The sequence below is a fragment of the Planococcus citri genome, chromosome 3, assembly GCF_950023065.1.
Source record: "Planococcus citri chromosome 3, ihPlaCitr1.1, whole genome shotgun sequence".
NCBI lineage: Eukaryota > Metazoa > Arthropoda > Insecta > Hemiptera > Pseudococcidae > Planococcus > Planococcus citri.
In genome coordinates this window covers 6,728,941-6,751,219 of record NC_088679.1, presented here as the reverse complement: position 1 = coordinate 6,751,219, position 22,279 = coordinate 6,728,941, and the positions used below count along the sequence as shown (strand labels likewise).

At 34.4% G+C, this 22,279-nt stretch overlaps 4 protein-coding genes across 5 annotated transcripts in view; 1 reads left to right on the top strand and 3 right to left on the bottom strand.

Annotated features, from left to right (window-relative positions):
• Positions 1 to 551: 551 nt before the first annotated feature.
• Positions 552 to 2,684, bottom strand: LOC135840738 (replication protein A 70 kDa DNA-binding subunit-like). The gene is made up of 8 exons (XM_065357400.1): positions 2,336 to 2,684; positions 2,215 to 2,262; positions 1,966 to 2,144; positions 1,789 to 1,889; positions 1,479 to 1,705; positions 1,223 to 1,397; positions 1,005 to 1,135; positions 552 to 920 (listed from the first exon to the last, which is right to left on the bottom strand). Exons 1-8 carry the CDS (start codon positions 2,366 to 2,368, stop codon positions 681 to 683), a joined length of 1,134 nt encoding a protein of 377 aa, XP_065213472.1. The 5' UTR covers positions 2,369 to 2,684; the 3' UTR covers positions 552 to 680.
• Positions 2,685 to 2,810: 126 nt separating this feature from the next.
• Positions 2,811 to 4,143, top strand: mRpL12 (mitochondrial ribosomal protein L12). Its single transcript, XM_065357402.1, has 4 exons — positions 2,811 to 3,119; positions 3,345 to 3,570; positions 3,647 to 3,781; positions 3,857 to 4,143. Exons 1-4 carry the CDS (start codon positions 3,043 to 3,045, stop codon positions 3,971 to 3,973), a joined length of 555 nt encoding a protein of 184 aa, XP_065213474.1. The 5' UTR covers positions 2,811 to 3,042; the 3' UTR covers positions 3,974 to 4,143.
• A 39-nt stretch (positions 4,144 to 4,182) lies between these two features.
• LOC135840739 (uncharacterized) lies at positions 4,183 to 5,481 on the bottom strand. Its single transcript, XM_065357401.1, has 5 exons — positions 5,329 to 5,481; positions 4,811 to 5,257; positions 4,695 to 4,736; positions 4,400 to 4,627; positions 4,183 to 4,322 (listed from the first exon to the last, which is right to left on the bottom strand). Exons 1-5 carry the CDS (start codon positions 5,380 to 5,382, stop codon positions 4,296 to 4,298), a joined length of 798 nt encoding a protein of 265 aa, XP_065213473.1. The 5' UTR covers positions 5,383 to 5,481; the 3' UTR covers positions 4,183 to 4,295.
• Positions 5,482 to 5,740: 259 nt separating this feature from the next.
• The window catches only part of LOC135840735 (chitin synthase chs-2-like), a 30,090-nt gene continuing 13,551 nt past the window's right edge, over positions 5,741 to 22,279 (bottom strand). The window contains exons 3-24 of one of the 2 annotated variants that reach the window (XM_065357395.1): positions 18,011 to 18,255; positions 17,426 to 17,719; positions 17,093 to 17,323; positions 16,807 to 17,006; positions 16,581 to 16,728; positions 16,133 to 16,335; positions 15,867 to 16,055; positions 15,529 to 15,793; positions 15,192 to 15,454; positions 14,892 to 15,102; positions 14,002 to 14,202; positions 13,693 to 13,919; positions 13,433 to 13,600; positions 12,943 to 13,248; positions 12,612 to 12,859; positions 12,375 to 12,526; positions 12,115 to 12,275; positions 11,355 to 11,531; positions 7,802 to 7,966; positions 7,458 to 7,716; positions 7,057 to 7,230; positions 5,741 to 6,426 (exon numbers count right to left, since the gene is read on the bottom strand). In XM_065357395.1, the coding sequence (XP_065213467.1) occupies positions 6,281 to 6,426; positions 7,057 to 7,230; positions 7,458 to 7,716; positions 7,802 to 7,966; positions 11,355 to 11,531; positions 12,115 to 12,275; positions 12,375 to 12,526; positions 12,612 to 12,859; positions 12,943 to 13,248; positions 13,433 to 13,600; positions 13,693 to 13,919; positions 14,002 to 14,202; positions 14,892 to 15,102; positions 15,192 to 15,454; positions 15,529 to 15,793; positions 15,867 to 16,055; positions 16,133 to 16,335; positions 16,581 to 16,728; positions 16,807 to 17,006; positions 17,093 to 17,323; positions 17,426 to 17,719; positions 18,011 to 18,255 (4,633 nt within the window). In that variant the 3' untranslated portion in view covers positions 5,741 to 6,280. Of the gene's footprint in view, positions 6,427 to 7,056; positions 7,231 to 7,457; positions 7,717 to 7,801; positions 7,967 to 11,354; positions 11,532 to 11,758; positions 11,936 to 12,114; positions 12,276 to 12,374; positions 12,527 to 12,611; positions 12,860 to 12,942; positions 13,249 to 13,432; positions 13,601 to 13,692; positions 13,920 to 14,001; positions 14,203 to 14,891; positions 15,103 to 15,191; positions 15,455 to 15,528; positions 15,794 to 15,866; positions 16,056 to 16,132; positions 16,336 to 16,580; positions 16,729 to 16,806; positions 17,007 to 17,092; positions 17,324 to 17,425; positions 17,720 to 18,010; positions 18,256 to 22,279 lie in introns of both variants that reach the window. The other variant, XM_065357394.1, reaches the window with a different exon arrangement.

The following is a 22,279-nucleotide window of genomic DNA, read 5'->3' as shown; positions in this document are numbered from 1 at the left end:
GATTTTTTGTAATGAATTAGTAAGCAGTTGAGTACTTATCTACTTTTTATCAAGATCTTGAATTAATAAATCACGCAGTTGAGACCTAGAAAACTAGCTCAAATGAAATTAATACTCCCAATTTTCACACCCCAAAAAACCATAATTGTGACACCGGATGAAACCGGAGACCTAAGCGTCCTTTTACGATTTTTCAGTACCGAGAAATATGTTAAACTTTCATATCTCTAAAAATATTCAATCTGCGTGATTGAACTATGATATTTGAATGACACTTGGACAATTTGTAATTTTTGTTGCGTTCAAAACCAACTACTTTTCACAGTTTTCACGCTGATTTCAATATTTTTATGAACACGTACTCCATTTCCTTGGAAACTGAAATTAAGGTTTTCCCTTTTCCGGTCGAAAAAATAGAAGAGAGAGGAGAATCGTTCGAAGGCGTTGGATCGTTGATCATTTTTCTCTATTCGAAGGGAAAAAATGCAACACAGAAAATTTTGAAACCGGCTTCCAAAAAAATTGCTAGTCTTGAAACGAGAAAAATGATATAAGTACATTACATGATTTTAATGAAAATATAACATCTTGTTTTGAAAATAAGGAATACATTTCTTCGCTATGCTTATATTAATATTAATTCAAAAACAAAACTCAAGACGACCACATGGTATTCATTTTTAAAAAACGAAGTGGTCATTTTCGCTGAGCGTCGCAAGTCCTTGAAGCCGGTTTTTGTGTTGCACTGCCACCTCCCGAGCTTTTTCAATATCAGGATTCACAAATACTTGTGAAACTTGATTAACCGAAGCATATCTGTGTCCCGATTTCATCACGATTTCTGCTGCTTTAATGGCAATCACAGGTGTGGAGGAAATATTGATTTTCTCAGCTGCATCACCCGATAACATGACTGGCCACTAAAAATATAAAACACATATTCATTACACAAAATTTCACGAATGAAGTATGTATGTATCAAGTAATGAACACAAAATACACACGCTCATCTCATTCGAATTTGCAATTAAATCTGCACTTGGGTCTGCCAGGCGCATGAAACGAAATAAGCCTTTTCGCGATTTGTCCTCCGAGTTAATCAAATTTGACATGTACAAGCAAACTCCTATAATATCTTCGTAGAACAAAAACACATTGATTAATAAACACGAAGTAAATACTTTTAAATATTATACGATATAGCATTATAAAATCCCCTCACCGATTGAAGTATACAAAGGCGCATCATTAAAAAATCTAGAGGTAGAGAAGTTAAACTGTATATTTTCGATGGCTGGTTCAATTTCGCTATCATGTTTCAAGATCAATCTCAATTTGCGGCATGTTGTTTCCTCACTCTGAAGGTAATACCGCCTAATCTGGTATACTTTATCAACCTAAAATTTCAAACTAAATTTTAAAAAAAGTGTTTATATAGTAATGTTATTGCATTTATTAAGAGACTAAAAAAATCCTGCCTCTAGTAAGTGGATAAATTTACGACAAGCATCGTTATACGCAGTTGCTGATATACTGCCAGACGAATCAGCGAGTTCTACGTTGAAGAATTCATCGTTCGATTTCTGTATATACGTTTTGCTCACAATTCGAGCTTTAATTGACCAACAATCATTGCCAGGGTCCAGCTCCGCTATTGATAACGTCTTCGTTTTCTCCAACAGAGATTTTTCAAAACTGCTGAGCCCTGGAATAAAACAGGACTAAATGTACTATGAAGCAAACGACCTTACTACATAGTACATAGATGGTAGGTATTCGCAATTTCACCTTTAAATTGAAATGTAGTTGCAGAGATCGGATTACCGATTTGTCTTGCTATGGCATCACCCCTCTTCAATATGGTCATTCTATGAATCATTAACATCATCCTGAAAGTAAACATTTATCAAATCAGAAAGAAAGATCAATCTCACATCTACCATTCATAAAGGAAACAATACATACGAATGTCCTTTGGCATGGTGCATTTTTACGGTTGTGTAATCGTCCAGAACAACCACACTGTAGGGCTGTAATTCTCCACTGCAAACCAACATAAAAGCAGATTCTACTAACATTGCACGAGTAAAGAACACTCCATCCGAAACAACGGCCTTCTGCCACTTATAAACCTTTTCAATGCTCTAGACATTCAGATAATAATTAATAAATCAACAGAAACATTCATTCAAGAATTAGGTACGCGATACTTACCAAAATTTGAACTATTGGGGAGTTTATTTTCGTACCAAGCATGATATCCTGGAATTCGACAATATTCAAGAATTATTGATATCTTACTTCGTTAAAAAACAATATTGACTGAGAGACGTACCTTGATACATCCTTCGTTTAGATTCATTCCCATATCGAATGTAGATTTGAAGGAATTTCGCTGGAGGATGAACTGAATTATTACTTAAGTACTTATATGGAAGGGGAAGGGATTACTAAAGTAATAAGAAATATAGAGGGATTACACTTGAAATTGAAATGAAATTTTCTATCTCAGATGGAACTTTGAACCTTTCTCTACACAACACTACACTAATCGCATATCTCATAGTCATATCTATAGACATAGTATAGAGTATAGACACTGGAGACTGGACAGTGACTGGAGGCCCTGGGGCCTGGGGCCTGGGGGAAAACATGCAAATTCTGCCATGTCATCACTCGAGTCATGCATTCGTCGTTGATTCAATGATTCGTCAGCTGTTTTTCATTTTTTTTCAACTTTGTTACACATGGCTACACTGGCGAAAATTAAAAATAATTAGGTTGTTTCCGTACGGTTCTCATGTTTTTATCTGTGGTTTTTGTCTTTATCAGCACGTCCGTGAGTGTTTTAAATATTTTTTATTTCAATCAAAAAATTTTTACCGATAATTTTACCACGAGAGACTTTGCGGGCTTAAATAAGAAGATTTTCCGCAGCTAATATTACTGTTAAACTATATATCAATCCCTAATTTGTATTCAATTCAATTGAAGCTTTTTTTGGTGGTTTCGCTGTTGAATTGTTCAATTGGAAGCACAGTCATGAGGGTACTTTCTAAAGCACTGTTTTCTACTTGCGATTGCTTAAATTTCAAGATCACTCGATCATTTTCCATCAAGTAAGTGAACAGTCTTTAAGTATAACAGCATTTAATTATCTTAGTATCGTTTCCTGTCTACTATCTTCATCCGTCATCATGCTTATCATAGCTGGACATGCATGTTTTCATTTTCATGGACCGGCTTCATCCCGTATCACAAATTTTCGTCATATTTATGCACGCAAATCAATAATATAATTCAGGAAAGCATTTACATCGCATCGCATCTATTTAATGTTTCAGCTGCAGAATGTTGCAAAATGCTCAACCAATATCGATTCCAACTCCGGATAACGAACCTTTTCCAGTTTCGCCTAAAATAGATAGTCTTGTCAATGAAATCTCCAAACTGACTTTGATCGAAGTATCAGAATTGAGCTCCGTTTTGAAAAAAAGATTGAACATACCAGATACACCAGTGATGTCATTCGGTGCGGTACCTGCAGCCGCCCCTGCTGCAGCAGAAGAGGTAATTACTCGTCGTTTGGAACAGTTTTTCTTTTCCAATTACGTTAAAATGATATCGAATCGATTGATTAATTTAGGACGATGAAGACGCAGCTCCTAAGAAAGCAGTCAAAACCAGTTTTAATGTGAAGTTAGTCGAATTCAGTAATGATAAAAAAGTAGCTCTGATCAAAGAAATCAAATCAATGCTTACTGATATGAACTTGGTGCAGGTGAGTAAATTTTTTCGAAGCTCTGCCATAAAGACTGCAATTTTTTTGAATTATCAACGTTTTATCCGATTTCAGGCCAAAAAATTCGTCGAAAGCGCTCCAGTGATAGTGAAAGCTGATTTAGAAAAAGAAGAAGCTGAAAAGTTGAAAGAAACTTTGGAAAAAATTGGCGGCGTATGTCAAATTGAGTAAAAATCATTATTGTAACATCAGCTAATCGTGTAGTTTTTAGACGTGAAAAATTTCAGGAATTTTTTTTATTGTTTTCATGTTTTTGGAAAACTTGAATTGTATAATACGTCGAGGAGTAATCCTTTCCTCTTTTTTTTAAAAAATATGCATTAAGAAACTGTTGATCAATATTTTTGTTGTTGATTCATTTGCGAATGAGAAAGTAGTAATTGGGGACTGAAACGTTTATTTGGTTAAATTACAATTCAATTCACGGATTTCGTTGGTTCGTTGAAATGGTAGGTACTAGTTTCGTGACGATTCTGGCGTAATTATACATCGCTTAATAAAGTGTTGGAAGGTAATCGTACTGAAAACAAGAATTACAGTATTAGTAATGTTGAAACGTAAGATTCAATTGACGTGATTTTCGAATAATTGAAATACCATTTGAGAAACGGTAACTCGTAAGTTACTAGTTAATCGTCTAATCAGTTCAGGAGCTTGTCCCAATTCTTCCGGCGTGGTGTTCATGTAAACAGCGTCTTTGATATTTTGTTTGAATTGGGGTGAAATATCAGGCATGATTTTATCCATCAAGTAATTCAAATTGTAATAATATGCCATTGGGTTAATGCTGGATGGAGGTACATAAGCTGGTGATACATCAGGGTTCTATGGGGGAAAAAATCGACATCATGGAAAAATTCTGAAAAATTGACTAAAAATTTTAAATTCTTACCGGAGATCGTTTAGTAAGAATAGGCATAGTATGCATAGCGTCCTGTGCAAAGAATCAAAAAATTAGAATTAAATTATGATTTACACGACTCGAACGGTCAACAGGTTTCATATTACCGGATAAATATTGTTACAGAATGAAGGGTATTCTGGAAGGTAAGCCAATTGTCTGCGTGCTTGTTCATCATAAAGACCTTTGGCCAAGCTTTCGATCATATTCATACGCCACGATTCTGGCAAATCAGGCATGGTGGAATCGATAATTAAATACAGTTGTTGCAGATCACAGGGTCTCTGATTATACTGATCGGCGATTTGATTGATTTGGTTGACGGTGTATTGATTAAGGTATGGAGAACAGTCACAATCGCAGTAGAGAGCATATGGAGGGTAATCTAAGATACTTTTGTAATTAAACAAAGGATTATTCTGAATAATATCCGGATTAAGGGCTGGGTTATTCTTCATAGCTTGATAGGCAGCGTTATTTTGGAGGGCCTGTTGAGCTGCAATGGATGGGTTCGAACTGTAGTAAGGAGGGTTTAATACATTGCAGCGGGCGACCTAAAAAAATATGTAACGTTAAAAATACCCTGTATAATCTGAATTATGAATAGAATCTAAACGAAGTTTACCTGCAGTAATGCACCGTAGAATATGAATGCGATAGCCGACGTAGTGAAAGTCATCGTGGAGAATTAATTCCTCTCAACGGAGTAATCAAAAATCAAACTAATAGTTACGAACGTTTCTGCATTAATATATATTTGATTCTATTATTTACTCAAATGTGGTGTGGTAAAAGTATGCCAGTCACATCTTCTGTTCTTTTTTTTTTCAATGACTGGCATTGCCATCAAATATTATTTTAAATCAAATACGGGTCTTCGTTTTAGTGACGTACAAAATGTAATTCGTAATGTCAGAATGTTTTTAAATTCAAGTTTGCTTGTTTTACTCAATGATCATTCAAATTACGTATGCATATTATGATGATTATTTTTGTGTACTTATTTATATATCTGGGCCAGTAATTCAACAACATGGTAGATTTTCTAATTTTTATTGGTAATTGATTTGTTCAATTGGATGTTGATTCGAAACAATTTCTCAAATTAAACAAGATTTACAAAAATAATACAAAATATAAAAAAACGAATAGGTAAAATTATACAAAAAATCATGCTATAAAATTAACAAGTGTCATGTTATTGCTACATGAATTTTTCTACATACTTAGTAGGTATTTTTTTTTATTCAAAACGAATCAACTAATAAGAAGTAACAAAATTTAAGTAAATCGACTTATATAAAATAACATGAAGGTAAAAATATCGCGTTGTCAAGATTGATTCTTCTCTATCTGTCATTAATTTCATTTTAAATGAAATTGATGAGTATTATTACACATTAGGTAGTAGATAGCTTTGTACCTACGATAACTTATTAATAAAATACAAAAGGATACGATTCTAAATCGTTTAACTAATAATTTCATCTATCACAAGGTTTATTTAGTTTAACATCATTGATCGATGCGATATGGCGTTAAGTAAATTAATTAATTAGTAGGAATCTTTTAATTCGTCAATTATTATTCCGTTCCATTTCAGCCCAATTGACGGTGTTCCTCGGCAGACTTTGTAAACGGACTAAATTATGTTCGCTGGGGCTTTCATCATGTTCGTAAGATGGATTTTGATGACCACCAAATATATCCTTGACGTTTACCCCTGAAAAACAAATATTTCAACTAATTAATATTGTAACAAATTGATTTAAATTTAGACAGGAGAAAAGTTTATTATTTTCCAGCGATCTTAGTGCTTGCTGCTTGGTGTTGGTGGTGAGGTAACAGATCTGGTGTGAACTGTTTCTCTTCATTTTTTACGTTCAAAATTTATATTGTTCCGTAATCAGAAAAATTCAAAATCATTAAAAAATTTTATTTGAATAAAAAACTGAAAAATTTTCAGAGAAAAATGATTTAAATGATCAATTTGATAGGAAAAATGGTTATGCAATTTGCTCATCACGTCTTATCAGTATCCATCCATTTTGCCTTTGCTGGTTTTCGTTTCAAAAAAGAACTCTTTTAATAAATATTTGCAAATTCATTTAAAATGGTTTTCGCACAGTGATTTCATGTTTTTCAAGATATTCAAGATCAACGTCGATTCAAGATAGTTTGTCGAACTATAGTGAAAAACTGAAAATGAATTTCAAAGCAGATCTTGCCTCTTGGATGAAGCATGCAGAAGCCAATCTCAAAAAACTACCTCTGGTAAGTTGAAATATTTGAGTAGTAAAAGTTGAGTTATTGCTAACTTATCCTGAGATAAAAGAGTTTCCAATATATTTACCCGCCGAGGAAGATAATCTATGATTTCTAGTCACATTGTTCACGAAACCATTATTTGCTCCCAATGTCTGCATCTGGGATTTCCGACGTTCGGCTTGTAAGGATTTTCGTCTGACTTCCAAAGCTTCTCGTACTTCTCGTCTCATTGTTAACTTTCGGCCAAGTACCGGAGTATCTACAGAAAGGAACAACCTTCATTAATACCAGGATTTTTTTCATCTGAACAGAACTTGACGAAAAATGATTGTCTTTTTTGAACAGACCAAATCCGAACATTTTGACCAAAGCTGATCAGGCCAGTGTGATCTGACCAAATCTGATCATGATTGATCTGTCCGGATTCCATCTTTATCCTCAATAAATGTTAAATATTTCTAGTGAAAGTGAAGCGATTTTATCTACCATTTCCGGCTTCTCCATCGCCTTCCATCTTCATCTGTAAGAACCGTTTTCTGAACGCTACATCCAATGTACCAATTGTACGTGTTTTATGCTTCTGTTTCTCCAAATTGTAAATTGTTCGTCTTCGTCCTACGTTTCGGTCACCGCTGGATCCAGAATCGTTCTCATAGTCGCCATTTATTCCTTTCAAACGTTGAAGATGTCGAACTATGTCAACTGCTTGTTTATCCAAGATGCCGTCTTGGGTTAAATCATCCTTCTGTGAGAAGTAAAATCGATTAGTTAGGAAATTAACGTAGTATATACTCGTAAGTTGGGAAAGGGTATAGAAGTCGAAAAAATACCTTCTTTCTGAACCAGTTCAGTTCTGTAGAAGCCAAGATATGCGATAGGGTACCGAAACGATGGAAAATCATGGCTGTGAATTGGATTATCAAAATGAAGGCGAAGAAGAATACAAATACCAATCCGATTGGCTCGAGTTGTAGATATTCTTTGCTGATTAATACCTTGGGAGAAAGAAAAAAAGACATGGTTTTAAATTCATTATTGGCATGTTATTCTTCTAAAAGATTTTTTAAATTAAAGATTTGATTAATATATTCGTATTCTCAGTTCAGTAAGTCAGTACCAATTATGAATCGAAAAAAATTGACCCCGGTGCGAAAGAAAAGAACAACACCAGCCAAAGTGAATTTTTCAAAAATCAAGGACCAAAAATGAAAAAAAATCAAACTTTATGTGGGGAAATTTTTCTTCCATTTGGGTTAATTGATTTATCAAAAAATATCAAACTCCCTTATTCTTGGACACCCACTCTGTACAAGTTGGAATATCTTCCTTGCCTTATAGTCCGGCATATGACAATAGGAGTGATTGCACCCCCTCCCCCCGCCGATCCTCCGGGACAACTTTTTTCTTGAAGGGAACATCCTAAGGAACATTTTAAAGCAAACTTGCCCAAAAAAAGTTGGCCTTACTTACAAAATGGTGGCCATTTTGATTGACAGGTCAGCCGAAATCGCAGATTTGGTGTTTCAACATAGGACTTGCACGAAATTTTTCAAACTTTACAAAGGTAGATCGAAATATCATGCAAAAATTTATCACCTCTCAAAATTTAAAGTGCGCTAAAGAGCGTTTTTTGATTTTTGGTGAATTTTTGAAAATCAAATTTAGGCCAAAAATGAGGGGAAAAATCAAAATTTTACCAAATTGACCAAGAAAGCTGAAATTTGGGATATACCCTATTTTCGACATGCCAAATCGATTGGAAGCGATTTCAACCCGTTTTGAGCAGTTCTGGAGCATCCAGCAGATTTTTGAAACTCGAAATTCCCATAAAATTCCATTAAAATGGAGTTGTAAAACTGAGATTTATTCTAAAAACTAATTTTGAATACGCTACAAAGTACTGCAGGTGAATTTCAAGTCGTTTTGGAGCCTCCGGCGACTTTTTGAAAATTACTGGAGCCTCCGGTGGATTTTTGAAACTTGAAATTTCCCCAAAATTTCATCAAACTGACAATGAGATGGAGAGTCGAAATTCATTCTGCAAACTAATTTCAATACGCTACTAAGTTGACTGCTGGTGTATTTCAAGACGTTTTGGAGCCTCCAGCGACTTTTTGAAAGGTTGTATGGCGTTTTTTTTTGAAATATTGAAATTTCCTAAAAGTAGCTGGAAGCCTCAAAACCATTTGAAACCACCATGTAGTCTGTGAAGAAAATTTCAGCTTGCCAACTCCATTTGATAAATTAATGTTGGGGAAATTTCAAGTCTTCAGAGGGTGCTAAAATTGGAGTGTAGAGTAAATTTTAGCTTTCCATCTCCATTTGATGAAATTTTGTGAAAATTTAAATTTTCAAAAATCTGCTGAAGGCTCCAGTAATTCTCAAAAAAGTCGCTGAAGGTCCTAAAATGACTCGAACCCACCTGAAGTCATTTTCAGAGGGTACTAAAATTGGAGTGTAGAGTAAATTTTAGCTTTCCATCGCCATTTGATGAAATTTTGTGAAAATTTAATGTTTCAAAAATCTACTGGAGGCTCCAGAAATTTTTAAAAAAGTCGCTGGAGTCCCTAAAATGACTTGAACCCACCTGAAGTCGTCTTCACAGGGTGTTAAAATTGGAGTGTAGAGTACTCGTACATTTTAGCTTTCCATCTCCATTTGATGAAATTTTGTGAAAATTTAGAGTTTCAAACACGTGCTGGAGGCTTCAGGAATTTTTAAGAAGTCGCTGGAGGCTCCAAAACGACTTGAAATTCACCTGCGGTACTTCGTAGCGTATTGAAATTAGTTTTTAGATTAAATTTCAGCTTTACAACTACAATTTGATGGAATTTCGTGGGAATTTCGAGATTCAAAAATCTGCTGGAGGTTCCAGAACTGCTCAAAACGAGTTGAAACCGTTTCCAATCGATTTGGCATGTCGAAAATAGGGTATATCCCAAATTTCAGCTTTCTTGGTCAATTTGATAAAATTTTGATTTTTTCCTTCATTTTTGGCCTTTTGATTTTCAAAAATTCACCAAAAATCAAAAAACGCTCTTTAGCACTTTAAATTTTGAGAGGTGATAAATTTTTGCATGATATTTCGATCTACCTTTGTAAAGTTTGAAAAATTTCGTGCAAGTCCTATGTTGAAACGTCAAATCTGCGATTTCGGCTGACCTGTCAATCAAAATGGCCGCCATTTTGTAAGTAAGGCCAACTTTTTTTTGGACAAGTTTACTTTAAAATGTTCCTTAGGATGTCCCCTTTAAGAAAAAAGTTGTCCCGGAGATCGGGGGGGGGGGGTGCAATTACTCCTATTGTCATATGCCGGACTATTATCAGTGCAAGTTGGGGCACCAGCAATACACTTGATGTGGGTCTGAGATTCGAAAACTTGTCTTTTGTTTTAAGTTACTTTATGTTCTAATGTGCTTTTTTAGTCCTCGATCATAATCAGTACCAAGAGCTTAAAGTGTAGGTTAAATCATTACTTGAGTAATTACAATAACTTTTCACATAATTAAATGTATGTACAAAAAAGTATAAGTAGGTACCTTGAAATTTTTACAAAAAGTATCTTAGTTGGTTGCATTTTAAGAAGTATAGGTAAATGAACATTGGGTAAAAAAGTGCAAAATATGTATGCATTGAAGTGAGTTGAGTGCGGATTCGATTAAGATCCAAAGTAAGAACATGGATAGTCTTGACGATATTATTGGTGTTAATAAAACCACCAGTGGGTTGGTAGGAAGGTAAGGTAGGTAAGGTAGGTACGGTTATTCACTGTGAGTCGCCATTTTTAAAAAATGGAAAACGTGGTTAGAATCCAGTTGTAAATTATCATACATTCAAGGGAATAATATTTAAATTGGTCTAATTTTCCAGGGATTTGAAATAGAAAATTTCGACAGTAAATTCCAGAAGGAAAATAAGTATGTAATCAGTTTCATGTTGATTGCTGTGTTATTATCCGAATACTTCAGCTACCTATTTGTATCATTGACTAAGCCTAACATATTTCCTTCAAACACTGAACATACCACATCTTGAAAAATAGTTCTCGGATATCCCAATTAATACACTGTTAATAATATGATGATATGGTGAACTGAAAACCACAACCATAGGTATAATTACAACCACGAAAAACAGAAATATACAGACACGAAATTTTGTTTAGAAGAAATGTGGAGAAGTGATAAATAGAGAGTATTGATACTATAATATGTATAGGTATAATTTTTGGTGTGAAATAAACCAGGTGTGTACAGGTGTTACGTATGTAGTGAATTCATTCCAATCGAAGCTCCAGTACATATAATATAGAAAAATCAGAGCGAGTAGGAGGACTGGAAATTTGTTAATGGAAGTCATGCTTTTGATTGGAATATTTTATACCTCATTGGTTTCCTCAACATAGGTGATATTTGTTCTAACACCTAAAGGCCAGTTAACATGTAGGTCTTCTTTGTTGAGTTGCAACAAAAATACAACAAGTACGAATAATGCGTTCATCATGAAAAACGCAAACACACACTTGTTTCGTAGCTCGATTAAATCGGCTGCTATTCTAGCCTACAAGCATATACATAAAATATGATTATATTATACCAAAACTACCAACGAGGTGCTGTAAATACCATATTGCACTTTGCAGTAATTTTAAATAGGACTAGAGGGTCGTTGATCTCTGGGTAGTAGGTACATCTCACATCATTCATCAGCCAAACTTGTGTTCCAAAAATGATGGCATCATTGCTACCATGTTGATAGTTTTGGGGTTGCAGTTGAGCTAAGCTTACCTCTTGGGTGGTTTCATCATAAGTTATATTAGTCTTTACTCCAAATGGCCATTTTACGTGTAACATATCTTTGTTCAATTGCAAAAGAAACACAATTACTACAAATAATGCGTTCAACATGAAAAATGTGAATACGCTTCTATCTCGTAAATCTTTCAAATCTGATGCAATTCGTGCCTAAAACAAAAATACAATGTGGTCCCCCTTGTCTGCAGTACCGTTTGTGGTAGCGCTGCAAATCATCCGTGATTTTGCTGAGAGCCAAAAATTCTCATTTTCAAGGATTAAGTAAATTACATATATTTAGGTATTAGTAGTTCAATTTAATTTATTTCATGAATGAAACATTGTGTTACCTCTTCAACTTTATCTGCATCAATTGGGTAGAGATATTTTTCAACCAGTTCTTTCCAAAATTGTAATTCATTTGCAGAAAGAAAAGCAACGGGACCTTTTTTCAAATCTTTATCTTCTATCCAATATGGATTCATGTCATCATTACGTTCAATTTTTGGTTCTGTCAAAAATCATTAAAAATTTGTTAATTTACAGCTGAAGTGCTACCTATTCTTATTCAAAATAGATCAAAGTAAGGGTGTGTATGTTTGATCCCTACCTAATGAATTGGTGTCATCACTGTCATCATCATCATCGCTTTCTTCTGGAATTTCATCACTTTGTATTCCAACTCCAATGTTGGCATGTGGAGCGCTGACTGTTGAGGGAGTGCGATGTTTTGGACCCGGATGCCCATGCCCATCTACAGCTCTGTGAAACAAAAGTCAATGGAAAATTTCACACAAATGGTTAATCATGATGACCATGTTGCCCTACTCTGAATTTAAATGCTGACCTTTCAATATATTCCATTCGTTTATTCATTGAATCTAGAGATTCTGCTATTCGAAGAATTTGTTGCCTTTCATCAATAGGTTTTTGATGAGTGCAGAACATGCATTTGAATAGTCCAGCAAAGGATAATTCCAAAGAGCCTTCTTCATTATCTTCATTCATTGGGTTATTTTGCAAGAATCCTAGTAGAGATTTAGATTTTGCTTTCCGTTTTGCTTCCTCCTCTAATTTTTTCTCCAATTCTAGTTCCTGAAAAATTAGTTGATTTGTTGAAGCAATCACCTCAGATTTTTGAAAATACCTATTCATTGTAGAAGGAAAAAAAATCATACTTTTTTGGTCTTTTTCACTTGAACTTCACGAGTACCCCAAGTTACAATGTTTAAATTGATTATAGAGTAGAGAATCAATAGCAGATACATGGAAGGAATAGATAGCAGATAAATGCTGAAAAATATTATGCAAGAGAATTCTTGAGGATGAAGTAATGCTGCTATGAAAAATGAACTCAACATGGATATTAAGAATATGGCGGAAGGAGAACCAATACCATCCTCTCGTAATTGTAAGGCTGTACCCACTATTACAGCCATCATTATTAATGCATAAACTGTTGATAATATTTGAGCAACTAGTAACTGAAAAAACAAACGTAGTATGGCTTAATAAAGAGATATAGGTAACTACCACAATAATTGAATCAAAGTCTTCAAAATGATCAGAAATATTTGATTTTACTTAATTTTCTCAAACTGCTCATAGTCAGATTTGAAGACTTTCAACTCAATTTTGGAAAATTTGGTAAAAATGGGATGGGCTTACCTGGATATTACTTTTGCAAGTGAAACACACAAACATGTAGGATAAAATTGGAATTATGTTGTAATAAAAACTAGTCCAGTTGTCAATGTGGAAAACTGCTACAAAAGCACCCACCAACATAAGAAATATTGTGCCAGGACCAAGAATTGTACCACCCATCAACATGAACTGTAACATAGAAATAGGTACATTTATGTTTAGGTAGGTACCTACATAGTTGTACTCTTTAAATTTGCCATAACATAGAAAGTTCTGCTTACTTGATAAGTGATGTAGAGCAATGAAATGTTATCATTAATTTTGATGGTTCTTTTAGAGTCCATCAAAAGATCCATAATATTAGCTATAGTAGATGGCACCCATCGACGTCTTTGATTATAAAATTCGTTGAAGTTTTCAGGGCAGCGAGTATAAGCGTCACTAGCAGCAGAGTATTCAACTCTGTAGCCTCTTTGTAAAAGTAATGTGCACAGCCAACGATCCTCTCCTGTGGGTGAATAAATTTCAATTATGTTTGCAAATGACTTGAGATTTGGAAGGAATTGGAGAAGAAGGATGGAAAAAGTTACCTTGATCATATTGAACATAATGACGAGCTTCTTGAGATTTTGTGGTATACTTCCTCATGACATTATCGTCCATGAGAGCTTTTCCTCGAAACAATGAGAAACATCCTGGACTACATAGTACACAACCAATCATGTGTTCAGTAGCTTTTTGAAGCCAATGACCAATAGCATATTCGAAAACTTGATACCAAGCCATTGGACCTTGAGAAGATATCAGATAATGAATGTTTTGGCACTTTTGGCCAAAGATATGTGATAACCAGGGGACTTTTCAAAACTCTCGTCCCATTTTCCAATTTGAACAAAACCAAGGGATTGAATGAGCATGTCCTGAAACCTTGCCAAAATTTCAGCCATAAATTAAATTTTGAAAATTTGAAGAATTAAAAATTTGAAATTCTCAAAAAATAAAAATCTGAAATTTTGAAAAATTGAAAATTGAAAATTTTTAAAAACTTGTGTAGGGAGATGTTTAAAGTCCTTGAAATTTTTACTTTTCCAGATTAATTTTCAGTCCCATCAGAGTGGTTGAAGCTGATGAAGAAATTTGTAAAGTTGCTGGAGGCTGCAGAATGACCCAAAACTGGTAACTAGTTGTTGATGTATCAGAGTTGAATTGAAGGAATTATTCACATTAGTTCATTTTGCTCATAAAACAGTTTTCATGAAAAAGTCAAAATCTCCCTTAAAACAGTTTTTGTTGTTGAATTTTCATATTCATACAAATTTGAAGAAAATAGCACCCAAAATGTTGAATTTTGGTTACAGCAGTTTTGAGACATGCCTCTTTGTTGATCTTACTTGGTTTTGTTACTTTTGTTCAAATCAGAGAGTGGCAGTTTAAAATGCCCCCTTCCAAGTACAACAGAAACCATCTTATCACTACTTACCAGAACCTATAGGATGAATTCGACCACAAGCAGCTCCTAAATTTTTGTTTTTCTTCATTAAATCTACTAATAACTGGACAGCATTTGGTTGAAAATCAATATCTCCATCCAAAGTCAACAGATAAGTGTTCTCTGCCATAACCTCTTTTCTTTCTACTGGTATTGGCAGTTCCATAAGTCGATGACCAAGTAAATAGTACATGTACATTACCTGCACAAGCGAAACATTTGAGGGAAAAATCCACATAATTATGTATGACAACATTTTTTCATGGTTTAATGAAAATGCCATCGACTTACTTGACTCCATCGTTTTCTATGCCTGATTTTTGATTTGTCTTTCAAATGAACAAACATTTTAGTTTTTCCTGGCAAAGTCCATACCAAGCGACCGCCATAAGGAGTGGGGTACTTGATAGGTGGTCTTATTCTGATATTGGTTTCATGCACATGCGTTGCAGCTTCATCTATAATTGTTACCAACATTTTCACAAATCTGTTCACCTGACTCCACTCATCATTGACATCACTGATCTCAAATCCATCATCCAAAAAGATATGAGCTGAAAAAAATTAACAATGTTGTAATTAATTTTGAGAGTATGCCATGGTGAAGATGAGGGGCAGGGATGCTCACTTTCAAATTCATAATAATCAGGATCAACTACTCGCAGATACTTTTGAGCTACACGTCTGGCACATTGATCTTCATCCATACGTAAGATGGATTTCAACATTTCCATCATTTCTTCCCTGGTTTCGTGCCACATGGTAGCACAGGCATATATTCTGGTAATGCTGTCAGATTTTTTAACTGTTTTAGGGGTAGTACTACTGGTATCTGTATGAATGGATATTGTTTCATAGTATTCATCTGGATCCTTTTCACGATCCACCAATTCCTAAAATGAGAACTTTGTGTAGTTGACTGATTTTTTGAATTTAGACTTTAATGTAGAATTTTAGGTTGCTCACCTCTGTTTTGACATCTTTCTCATCATCGCATCTTCTGTTCAATCCTAGTGATTGGTCAATTAGTAACGAGTCGTACATAGGTCGAACAAATAATTTTTCAGTGGTAGCTAGACGTTCGCATTTCGGTGTCCAGATGTGCAATGTTACCCAAGTTTGTGACAACAGCCAGAGCAGCCATACCCAAGCGTACTAAACAATCAAAAGTTAGTACCTATTTATCCACTCCTGAGGCTAATGAATGTGAATGATGAAGTAAATCAATTTACCTGTCTTGATATAAAATCATTCAAGAAGTACACTGGAGGTGATTCGAAGAAAAGGTAATCAGGAATGGAATTGTGGAAGAAGCAAGGATCTTCATGCCTTAGACCACATGCAGAAATCAGCAAAGATAATGTTACTGGAATGGTTAAATTGACTGGAAATGCGTAACTGAATCCTTGGATCATTATTTTACAAGCAAATTTTCCTGCAAAGGCAATGATGCAATATTAAATTGTGGCACCATCCAGAGAGGAAGTGATTGGATCTGATCCAATTAGAGTTAGGTTTTCTCTAATGAGTCTGATCAGGTCTGTACTCTGTATAGATCTAATTAGATCAAGCGCATGTTTGGATCTGATCAGATCTCTTTAGATTTGATCTCGTTTTCCCTTTGGATACCTATTAGAATAGTAGTATCAGATTCAAATCTCCATGGAAGGAACTACTTACCAAAAATGTAGCAGAAGTAAGCACAGAAAATTTGAGCCAGTAAAACATATATAATGATGTTATAATCGGCATCAACCTCAATAGTTTCTCCAGTTGGAACTATTTCTGCGAGATCAGGTAGGGTGAGTCCATTTCCAACAGGTTTGATCTAATCAACCATGACACATCATTTAATTTCAACTGCGATAGGTACCTATTAGGTTAGAAACTGACAATGAATTCTTACCTCAAGAACTTTGATTTTATGTTCTGAAAATCCGGCTGAGTATAGTGAGAATAAATTGGTAACATTTTCATTTTTCAAGAATGTGAACACAATCATACAGCAAAAGAAGCAGAACATTTTCCATATTGAAATGAAAATGTATGAAAAATATCTGGTATGTTTAAGTCTATCCTTTACACGCCATAAAGGTCTCATTAAACCTGTAAAATATTCATAATTGAGGTAAAATTCATCAAAAATAAGGCAGTGACACAGGTGGTGACTGATGATTTCATCAGATACTTACCAAAAAGTGAATATTTGGTTACATAGTTCTCCCAATAACCACACGAGACTAAAAATAAGGTGATTGGGATGATTATTAATTCAACTGGGTCTCGTTCCTTCTCCAACAATGGCCAAATTACAAATCCTGTCGTTTGAGCCCCTACTGCTATTACATCCATAGCTATTTTTGCATATAATTCTGATTTCTCTGAACGAGTTGAAACACCTCTAGTGTTTCTTGAAGTGAGAGCTGACAAAAAAAAAATAACATGATTACTCAGCATCATTTTGCAAATGTTCATCATATGGAAAATTTTAAATGTAAGATTTCAAATAAATCAATAGCACTCACTTAAAAAAGCAGGAATAAAGCATAAACAATTTGTTATCATGGCACCTTTTACTACATCAAGACTAGGAAGCACATTGAATACTAAAGACGCTACACCTATTGTGTGCAGTGTCTCCATACCGCAAACGAATACAAAATCTTTTAAAAATGGTCGCCTCCATGATTTGAAAAAGCATATTCTTAACGACCTTATCAAGGTCCCTAATTCAGGAACAAAAAAAACAAACAGCAGACACCAAGTCCACGCTACTCGTTCTTCTGGTGGTAAATTGACCACATATTGTTTATCTCGACCTGAAACAGAAATTTATGCTTGTTGTAGATGATTTCCTAGGAACATTTTAAAAGTATCACGAGTGGAACAGTTATAAAAAAATTAAAACTTTCTCAGCATTCATTATAGTGCCAAATATTCCTCTATCCTCAATGTCATTAACATTTATTACTTGAAGTTAGTTCTGGTTGTGTATTACAATTTTTAAATGTTCTTCCACCTTTTTTTTTTTTAATGGACAATTACCCAACTTATTACATCATTTTGAGAAATGTAACGTATTTTAATGAGTGAGGTATAATTTTACATACCTAAATCTTTATTACAATAAGGAACAACTCTATCTGAGCGGATTTGCGATGCCATAAGGAATACACAACCTTTGGCCACCACACCACAGGCTAGAACTACAGCAAAAGTGACGACGTAGGTGAAGATTTTCAGAATTCTTACAGTGAATTCTAGGCATTTTTGACTTTCCATCGAACCACTGTCCCGTTTTGGGGGTAAATCTCTGAACACGTCCCATCCTTTTGTTTCGTTCACAGTTCTCGTGCTGAAACATGTCAAAATTATGGATTTTTCATTTTTTGAAAGATTAACTTAATATTATTGCGAATGGCGATAGTATGTATTAACTAAAATTTGAACATATGATTTATGCCCTTTCAATATTTTATCAACATTCAAAACCTCTTCATGCCTTTGTGTGAGGTTTGGTGGGTCATTTTGAAATTTAGGCAGTACGTTTCCCCTTCCCCTTCATTCCACAGTATGCTCAGAAATATCGAGCAAACCCCCCCCCCCAACCATGACAATTTTTGAGAATCGAAAATTGACCATTGTTGGCGTTGAGTGCTTATTTTAAAAAAATCACAAGTCAGTCGAGCCAATAATGTCACCAGAAAATAAAAATTGCGCTGGAGGCTCCAGAATGCTTAAAAATGGTGAAATTCGGATTTGAGGGGTTGGTTTCCGGCAAGTTTAAATTAATTAAATTTCAAGAATTTCCATACAAACAGAATACTTTTGTTTTTCAAGCTTTTTTTCTTTTCAAACATTCTGGTAAAAAAACACGAGGTATGGATGAACCATTTAATAGCTATCCAAATTAATTCTGGAGAAATTGTAGAATGAGTACTTCTTGGAGGAACCTAAAATCGCGCTGGAGGCTCCATTTTTTATTTTTTTTATCATAGAATTATCAAAAATGGTATAAATTTTGAATTTCAAAAACTAAAAAATCAATTTGAGCAGCTGAAATTTTGGTTGTGGTGTTTCAAATTATGCATTACAAAAAATGTTGAATTTTGAATTTCCAGGGTATCCAGCAGTTATTGAAAGTAGTAAACAAGTAGTGAATTTGGTCAAAAAGGCAGTGAAAAAATAAAACAGATTTATTACTTAATGCCTTCATTTTACTTTTTTTTTTTTTTTTTTTTAATAATTTTGATTGAAATAAAAAAATACTTTTTATTTAACTTTTCTTCCAATTTCAATTTTTAAAAAATTTCCTGTGAAAAATTCGACTTTGTTGATTTTTTTGTGTGTGTGGGAGGGGGAGGTCGAGTGGAGAGCTTTCTGAAGATTTGGATGAATGAAGTAGTGATTTTTTCAACCAAAAAAAAATCAGATATCAATTTTTGGTAATTTTCAAATATGAGGTGGGGGAGGGGGTTAAATTGACAAATTTTATGACACTTTCTGTACTTTTCACTAATTATTATTCAATTTTGAGATTTTTCGATTAATTCTTGGTATTTATCAATACATAATCTGAGCACTTGAGCAGTCTGTGCAAAATTTTACTCAAAATGTTGGTTGTTTTCTGCTGGCCCATAAATTATTCATATTTTTGAGTGATTTTCACAATCAATTTTACAATTTTTATGATACTTTCTTTGTGAATATTCATTTCTGGTTCTTTATTCAACGTCGAGATCGTCAGAATTTTTACTTTGGCCTTCGACCATTATTATTTCATATATCTGTTGATTGATTAATAATTTTATAACTAACTAATTCACCTTAATTTTTCTTTGTTTCAGGTGAGTACAAATTTCTTTCCAAAAATGATAGAATATGAACTCGTGTATGAGAATAAGTAAGTAAGTAATTTTATAATCTTTGTATGAGAAAAGTTATGTAAGTCACTTCTATTCGATGAACATTGAATTATGTCTATTACAGTGATGTCGCAGACTTTCCGCCCCCTCCTCACTTTTTCCATCGAAAAAAGCAACCCCACCAGGTAAACAGTACTTCACAGGCAATAACACCTTTGTCCTTTTATTTTCAATGGCAAATCAAAAAATTCTGAAATTACGGATTTTGAAAATCAGCTGAAATACCTAATTGTCCATCAGGTTTGAGAAATACTCAATTGCCCATCAGGTTTGAACTTGAGGTGATCTGATTTTCCGAATACGAATTTGGAAATAGTAAATCAAATTTTTGAGTTCACAAATGATTTTGATCTTCAATGAATTTAAAAAAAATTAAACTTGGGTCAAAAATGAAAAAAAAATCAAAATTTTACCAAATGTACCAAAAAAGTTGAAATTTGGTGTGTGCCTGGTTTTCGACCTTCCAAATCGATTGGAAACGATTTCGAACCATTTTGGGTGGTAGTTCTGGAGCACCTTAGCAGATTTTTGAAAATTGCCATTTCCACAACATTTTACTCGATGATGAGGGGGTCTAGTTGGGAGCTTTCTAAAAAAATTGGTTACAGACTAGTAGTGAAAAAGTAGTGATTTCTTTCAAAAAAAAAAAATTGTTGGATAACATGATTTCATAAATTAAAAAATCAATTCGAGCTGCTAACATTTTAGTTGTGGGGTTTTCAGACCATTACAAATCGCCATCTTGTTCAAATCAGCGGCATATATCTCGAGTGTTGCAAGAAAGAATCAACATTGATGGTTGGACAATATAAATTTTGTATATAGGAACTGATCCACGCAATGTGTAGGTATTGGCATTGTCAACGCGTGTTCAAACCAAGTAGTTAGCAGACTCTTAGCTGTGCTGTGCCGCCGCCGCCGGAGATTTAAAATGCGGAAAAAAGGTGTTAGCCATAAGATGATTATCCAACTTGATACACGCCTAATCCAAATATCAATTGCACATACGAGTACATATTTTTCTATATCTTAAAAACTTGGCGGCGCGCGAAAGGTCATACTGGAAAGGGAATGTAAAAGACCTTGAACAAGAATTCCCATTCTCTTGGTTCGTATCTGGTTTGCTTTTGCTCTAATAGCAATAGTACATAGTACATACACAGACTATCGTATACTTCATGTACAGTGTAAGTAGAATGCCAATAAAAACTGATCTTATTCATGGATCATTCGTTTTATATTGTTTCTTTCTTATGTAATCGGCTGTGCTTCGCCGCCGTTCTCTACAGCAGCTCGCACTTCCAAACTGTCTGCGCTGCGTTGATTTCTTTGTTAATGGTTACAATCTTCGAGTATTCAATTCTTTATGTAGAGTGTAGTCACCTTTGTCAGCCTCTGCACTTTGAAACCATTTAACTTTCGTGTATTCTGTATTGGTATTGGTCAGCGAGGTGACGTTGCATGGTGATGCAATATGCATTAGCGGGTGGAAGTTGCAACGTGTGTTGCACAATTAATGAGATCGTGGGGTATAAAATGGATACGTATGCAGATCATGATGATTTTTTTACGATTTCCTGCAATTCATCTAATATTTCTGTCGCGTTGTTGATCTCTATGTTAGAAGTTGAGATTTGATACGTGTGTAAGAGATTAAACGGAAGAATTGTTGGTTTTTTTTTTGGTTGTCGTACGTATAAAATGAATTACGTATGTTTATGTAGGTATCTTGCATCTGTAATCCACATGCATTTTATGCATATCTTGATACATGATTGACTGTGGCAAATCTCAATTATACGCCAAGTAGACTATTGGTTATGTATGAACTGTTTTTATAAAAAAATATGTTTGAAAGACCTCTTGTCAGGTTCAGTAAATCAAATTTCAATTTTTTTCTCACTTCCTCCTCATTTTTCCAACCTGGAAAGCACTTAAATTGTCAAATTCAGAGGTTGGAGTGATCCCATAGATCCTTTCGAGGTAAACTTTTCTTGGAAATCTTTACAGAGTGAGTATAGTTCAGTTGGAATTTAAGGATTTTAAAGCTGGATGCACTCAATCAAAAGTTAAAGAGTTGAACTCGTTGGTAAGTCTAGAGGCAAGTTTCATATGAAGTTCACTGAAAGTGATCTCTGGAAGATTTTTTGAACCGAGGGCCCTCCTAGAGGCACCTTGATCAAACATTCAGGAGCCAGAATCAGAGGGATAAGCACCTCTTTCCGGATCTCTGAGTGTTCTACATTGGATTTTTAATTACTTACCTAATTCTCAATTGCATAAAAATGGCAAGTCTGATTTTAAAGAATTTTTTTTTGATGAGTGTTTCTGTATTGGGAATTTTGTATTATGTTTTATGAAGTGCTATCAGGGGTGACAAGTTGACACTGCTGCTCAACTTTTGTATGTACTTGGCAAGTTATCAGTTATAAGTCTATTTACTAGGTTAAACTA

Bases quoted from the DNA above. Each gene is read 5' to 3' on its own strand.
- LOC135840738 (XM_065357400.1), bottom strand. From the start codon at position 2,368: ATGGGAATGAATCTAAACGAAGGATGTATCAAG. The intron at 2,145-2,214 runs GTAAGTATCGCG...CTGAATGTCTAG, and splicing joins CCCCAATAGTTCAAATTTTG to AGCATTGAAAAGGTTTATAA. The intron at 1,706-1,788 runs GTGAAATTGCGA...GTTTTATTCCAG, and splicing joins AACTACATTTCAATTTAAAG to GGCTCAGCAGTTTTGAAAAA.
- mRpL12 (XM_065357402.1), top strand. From the start codon at position 3,043: ATGAGGGTACTTTCTAAAGCACTGTTTTCTACTTGCGATTGCTTAAAT. The intron at 3,120-3,344 runs GTAAGTGAACAG...TTAATGTTTCAG, and splicing joins ACTCGATCATTTTCCATCAA to CTGCAGAATGTTGCAAAATG. The intron at 3,571-3,646 runs GTAATTACTCGT...TGATTAATTTAG, and splicing joins CCCCTGCTGCAGCAGAAGAG to GACGATGAAGACGCAGCTCC.
- LOC135840739 (XM_065357401.1), bottom strand. From the start codon at position 5,382: ATGACTTTCACTACGTCGGCTATCGCATTCATATTCTACGGTGCATTA. The intron at 5,258-5,328 runs GTAAACTTCGTT...ATATTTTTTTAG, and splicing joins TCTACGGTGCATTACTGCAG to GTCGCCCGCTGCAATGTATT. The intron at 4,737-4,810 runs GTAATATGAAAC...TTCTTTGCACAG, and splicing joins TCTGTAACAATATTTATCCG to GACGCTATGCATACTATGCC.